Source organism: Pteropus vampyrus, unplaced genomic scaffold, assembly GCF_000151845.1.
Source record: "Pteropus vampyrus isolate Shadow unplaced genomic scaffold, Pvam_2.0 Scaffold401, whole genome shotgun sequence".
Taxonomy (NCBI): Eukaryota; Metazoa; Chordata; class Mammalia; order Chiroptera; family Pteropodidae; genus Pteropus; species Pteropus vampyrus.
The window spans coordinates 334,362-340,024 of NW_011889182.1; the positions used below are offsets into that span (position 1 = coordinate 334,362).

General features: G+C 57.9%; 1 protein-coding gene across 1 annotated transcript in view; it reads right to left on the minus strand.

Moving 5' to 3' along the window:
• CERK (ceramide kinase) overlaps positions 1-5,663 on the minus strand; it is a 24,985-nt gene that overhangs the window by 17,933 nt on the left and 1,389 nt on the right. Inside the window, 3 exon segments of the mRNA XM_023523688.1 lie at positions 8-163; positions 2,322-2,385; positions 3,533-3,673. Of these exon segments, the coding sequence (XP_023379456.1) occupies positions 8-163; positions 2,322-2,385; positions 3,533-3,673 (361 nt within the window).

A 5,663-nucleotide genomic window follows, 5' to 3' on the forward strand; every position in this document is an offset into this window, starting at 1 on the left:
CGGGGGCCGGGCCGTACCTGCGGGGATGACGCCGATGCGTAGCGAGCTGGGCACCAGCGCCGCCCGCGGCTGGTTCTGGTCCACCCCAGCGCTCCTCTGCGTCCTGCCGACCAGGCCGTGCAGGACCTCGCTGAACATGCCGTCCCCACCGACGCAGACGACGCTGCGGGAGCAACACGGGTGTGTTAGTGTCCCCACACCGCCGTCCCTGACCCCCACGGGTGCGTTAGTGTCCCCACACCGCTGTCCCCGACCCCCTCTCCATGGATTGTCACGGCATTCCTGTGAGGGGCAGCGTGTCACAGGCGGCTGGACAGTCTCAACCCCTGGGGACACCAGGGTGGCCCACAGTGCAGCCGGCTCGGTGGCCACTGACTTCCTGGAGCTCGTGCCCTGCCCCCTGGAGCACGTCCCTCTCCTTCCTGCGGTCAGAGATTTCCGGCCCCATGTAGTGCCCAGCCCTGGAGCACAGACCTCTGACCCACGTCGCATCCACCGGGAGGCCAAGGCTCCCAGAGGCCACAACGGGCAGGCCAAAGACCAAGTGCCAGGCCCTGCTGTGTCCCTCAGGCTCCACTCAAGGCAGAGAATGCCACCACCTCTTCAGCCCATGAGCCTGTTCCTCCCTTCAGGCCTAGCTGCTAAAACATCGCCAGACAGAAGAAAACCAGAACAGACTCCCAAGGCCCCCAGGAACTCGGCCAACACCCGGCGGGCGTTCTGGAAGCTGGACCCGTGACAGGTGACAGCGGCCCCTGCCCTCCTGAAGGTCCCTCCCAGTCCCCACCCGATGCTTCTTTCCCATTTCTGTTGGGTAACTCCACCCACTGCTGTCCCCCGGCTACTGTCCCCGACCTGCTGTCCCGGGCTGCTGTCCCTGAGCTGACCTGCATCCCCTTGGGGAACACTGACCCGACTCCCAGTGTGTGACTCGCACGTCTATTTCCCAGAGGCCCTGGTCCAGGGCCACTCTGCACACGGCCTGACGGCCCCAGGGCCCTCTTGAGAACCCCAGCTTTGTGACTCCTAGAGCCTCCTCAGCAGCACTGACACGGGGCGCAGGGGTGGCGCCATCACCTGGACCTCACTGCAGGCGAGGCACAGACCAGGATCGGACCTCAGCCATCCGGCGCTCAGCCACCCTTTAGCCTCCTCGCTGGCCAGACTGGGAGGGCCACCTCGCCCAGCTGAGCCCACGGCCGCTGACATTCCCTACACTGGCTGTGCTGTCATCGTTAACCCTGCTTCGACCCTCGTCTTGTGGCTCGACACGGCTGCCGGCACGGGGCTGGGAATCCCTGTCTTTAAGAGCCAGTGGTCACTGGCACCAGCCGACTCTCCCCAGACGTCCTGGAGACCATCCCCTGTGCCCGTGCCCTCTGCCACTATCCAGCCAGCTTGTCCACAACGCAGACCCTCCCCTGACCTCCCTGGGTCTAAGCCCCCGTCACTGCTGCTCGCCACGTGGCCTTCAGAAGTATCTTTCCGAAACGCGGGCCTGATCCCGCGGCGCCTCTAAGCCGCTTTCCTCCCGTGGAATCGACCACCCTTCCCCGGTGCCACGTGCCAGCCGTGCCAGCTGCGGGACAGCTGTGCTGCAGGCAGAGGAGGCCGGCTCTCCAGGACCTGGCGTGCCGGCAGGACAGACGACACAAATGTGAAATCGTAGGACGGGCGGTGCCGGCACCATACTCATTCTGTGTCGCAGCAGCCAGCACCGCACACCGGGCTCTGACTAAGAGCAGACACCACACAGACCCGAATGGGGACACTCGCCACAGAGTGACCGGCTGGCGCCCTCCCGATTCAGCCGCCCCGAGGAAGGCCGACGGCTGCATGTTACGGGAGACCAGAGAGGCATGACAACCGCATCTGAAGGCAGCGCGTGATCCCGAGTTTTCGCGTGCCATCAAGAACTAAGGGGACAAGCGGCAGAATCCGAGTAAAGGCGGCACATAGATAAGTGTTGTACCGGGACCATCGTGTTCTGGTTCTGTAAGAGAATACCCCGGTTGTCAGGAACTAGAGACTGAGCTATCTGGGGACAACAGGTGACCGTGTCTGTAACACCCTTTCGAATGAGCCCAGGCAGTATAGTAAGACGCGAAGGAAAACAAACCCATTACACGGCGGTTCCCTCCGGGTAGCAGAGGACGCAGGACGCCGAACTCTGCCTTTTCTAATTTTCTACGAGAAACGTGTTTACTTTTACAACTTAGGAGAAAAAATGGTAGAAAGGGAGCCAAAAAAAAAAACTAAGACAGATGGGTGAAACCTGCTTAGAATTTACCGCTTAATCAAGATGAAAGACGCCTACTCACCCATCGTACGTGTCTATGTTCATCTCGTACAGACTCTCCTTGGCGTGATTAGCACGTTCGGTAACTGTGGGGATGATACTATGTCAGATGCTCTGTATTCACACATCCGGACCCTCACTTAAAAATAAAGGCAAATACACCATTCTCTTAAAATGAGGCCCTCTAGAATCCTCAGGAGGATTTCCCACACGAAGTCCCTTCGTAGATCTAGCCCCAATCCCTCTTGGAGAAACAAACTGAGGTGACCTTGATGGCACGCGACCCTCTCTCGGAACATACCCCGGGGCAGAGGCGTCACGTTCTTGGCATTTAACTGCCGACGAATAATGACTGACTTAAAAGAAATTACTCTCCTATTTTATATTTTTTCCTTATCATCCAAGTTACTTAAAAAATTTTAGAATATACCAAAATATAGAAAACATATAATTAGTCCAGAGTCTGTAAATTCAACGTGAGAAACAAAATCTCTACTGAAATTCTGCCGTACACGAAATTTCGTGTCACAGCTTTCCCGATACCATGTCACGATCATTTTTTGTATTGTTAAAAATTCTTGGTAAAGACTATTTTAGAGGACTATGTCCTGTTCCTGCAGAGTTGCTAGTCCTTCAGTTTTTCTGTCTCCCGTTTGGGGGCATTTGTTATCAGTGTTTTGCTATTATATAAACTGTGGCAAAGGACACCTGTGTCCATCGCCGTCTGTGGACATCCAGTTGTTTCCCCAGGAGAGGCCTAGAAAACTGGAACGCTGGGCAAAACCCTCCCTTTTCAGGCTCCTGACCCAGTCCAGCGGCCCCCTGCCAGGCACTCTTGGACAGTGTACACGAGACCCTCGGCCTGGCAGGGGAGGGACCGCCCTCCCGGCATCGAGAAACTGCACCAGAAACTCGGTCCAGGGACGTGGCCTCGCGCTATGGTCCCTGAAATGCCCCTTGTGGTGAAATTGCTTCTCAGACTCATGAATCGCTGCGTCTCTTGCAGAATCCTCCGCCCCGCTCTCTGTCCATCGCCTGCTTAGCGTTTTTCCTCGGCGCTCTACAGCGAGGTCTTGGCTAGAAAACTGTGTTCTTTCCCGTGCGTTCTTCTCGTTCTGATTTGTAAAGCCACACGTTCGGGTTCGCTTACGCTGATCTGATGACGGTCTCTAGTGAGCGTACGGGACGCGTCCCCACATCGACGTCTGCGTAGCTGGCAGACTCGCCACTTACCGATGATTTCGGTGGTGATGGAGGCCAACGTGAACAGCGGCGCCACCTTCCTCGCGTAGATCCTCTCGCCTCGTCCTTTCCCTCCAAATGGGTTGATGAACACCAGCAAATGCTTCGGTCTAGACGCTGCAAAACAAGAATGCGTGAGTCACGACGAAGGACTGTGTCCCTGAACAGCATCGGACCCCAGGCTTCTGCTTAGCATCTTCCGCCGAAAGCTGTCTCCGTTCACACGGCAGCGCGGAAGAACCTACTCTGTGGGAAGAGGGAAGTGACAGCCTGTCAGAATGGGGGGCGCTCTGCACGCCGGCTCGATGTGACGAGTCCCAGGAATTCAGAATGTGGCCTGAGAAAGACGGTCCCTGGTGAGATGTCCTAGGGGACGTATGTTCTAGAAGCAGCAGGAAAGTGGGTCGGCAGAGAGGAGGAGAATGAAGCAGACGTGCGAGAAGCAGCGTTAGGGGAGGACGAGCAGAGACGGGCACAGGGAGCATGATGTGCAGATGGCGGACGTGGACGGCACCGGCCTCACGGCCCCCAGTTCCCGTCCTTCCGGGGCCCAGCCAGCCTCCGACACCGGGGTCTCCCGGCTCACCCCGTGCGCCCATAACAACTCCCACGTTGCTGTTTAGCTCAGTTGAGGCAGGTTCTGATACTCAGAAAAAGAAATTTAAGTAACAAATCAATAGAAGTAGCGAGAAGGTACATACCCAAGAAAAGGGGAAAGTGCGAGCCGCACAACGGGAGAAGGAAAACAGCTAATTCGTAACTCCGATGATGATTCAGATCCACCATATGTAAAGAGTTTCTCCATATAAAGAAGACAACAGCCCAAGAGAAAAATGGACAAAAGACTTGAACAGACACCTGACAGAAAAAAATTTGCAAAGGGCCCATAAACAGGAATGCATTTCCCAACCTCACGGGCTGTCAGGGAAACGCAAATTCAGGCCATAGTCAGCCTGCTACACCACCGGCATGGCTAAGACGAGGGGCAGCCAGCACCTGACGTTCTGCTGGGGGGAGTGTCGCGGGAGCACCCACGCCGGAACAGTCTGGTGGCATCTGCTGAGGTTGGGCACATGTACCCGAGGACTGCAGACGTGTCCACCCAAAGACACACACTGGAGGGTTCATGGTGGCCAGTAACAGCCCATACCAGGAAGCCAGCCAGCGACTGTCACCGGTAACACGGATGAATAAAGGGGCGCCACGCGGCCACAGCGTGCATGAACCTCACAGACATTACCGCTGAGCCAGACGCCAGGCACAGAGCTGACGCTGTGTGAGCGGTTTGTAGGGAGTACAAAATGAGTCCCACTGCGGAGTCGGGCAGTGGTCGCCCCTGGGGAGTGGTGACGGGTGGGGGCGGGCTGCTGGCAACACTCTGTGGCTCGATCTGGGAGCTGGCTGCACAGCTCGGCCTGCGAGAGCTCCCTGCTGCACACCGGGGCGTGCTGTGTGACGGTCTGTCACGCCGCTGTTCCCATCACGGGCGCCGGGCTTCTCATTTCTAAGTCCTAGTGCGGTTGCGGGTTAGGATGGAACGTGGTTAGGGGTTCGAACGACAGTGACAGAATCAGGCAAGACTTCAGCTGCAAGCAGACCGCAGCACACGTGCGCTCTGCGAGTTCAGGGGACTTCCTCTTGGGCTCTGAGCGTTCAAGACTCAAAGTCTCAGCAAAGTGACAGAGGAACGGACGGGGGCGGGGAGCAGGCGACACAGGCCATCCTCGGAACGGACTCGTCACGGTGCAGGAGACAGGGACAGAGCGCTGGGCCTGAGACGCGGGGCAAGGCAGGGTGCACTCGCAGGCAGCAGGTGAACCCCGCATCTCACAGAATGAGACGGAACGGGAAGGCGAGGTGCAAGGACCCAATGTCGGGGCCCCAAGGACAGTGCCCGCAGCGGAGGCCACGCTTCAGGCACCACACCGTGCTGGTCCCCTAACCAGGAAGTCTGTAAGTGTCACTGTGATGTCCCGCCTACAGCCGGGTCACAGGCGCTGTGGGAAGGAGGGCGGAAGCCGACGTCACGGCAGCACACACAGGCACGTGCACACATGCACACACACGCGAGAACACGCAAGCACAGGCACCACAGCCACTCTGCCCTTCTCGGCATAGCGAC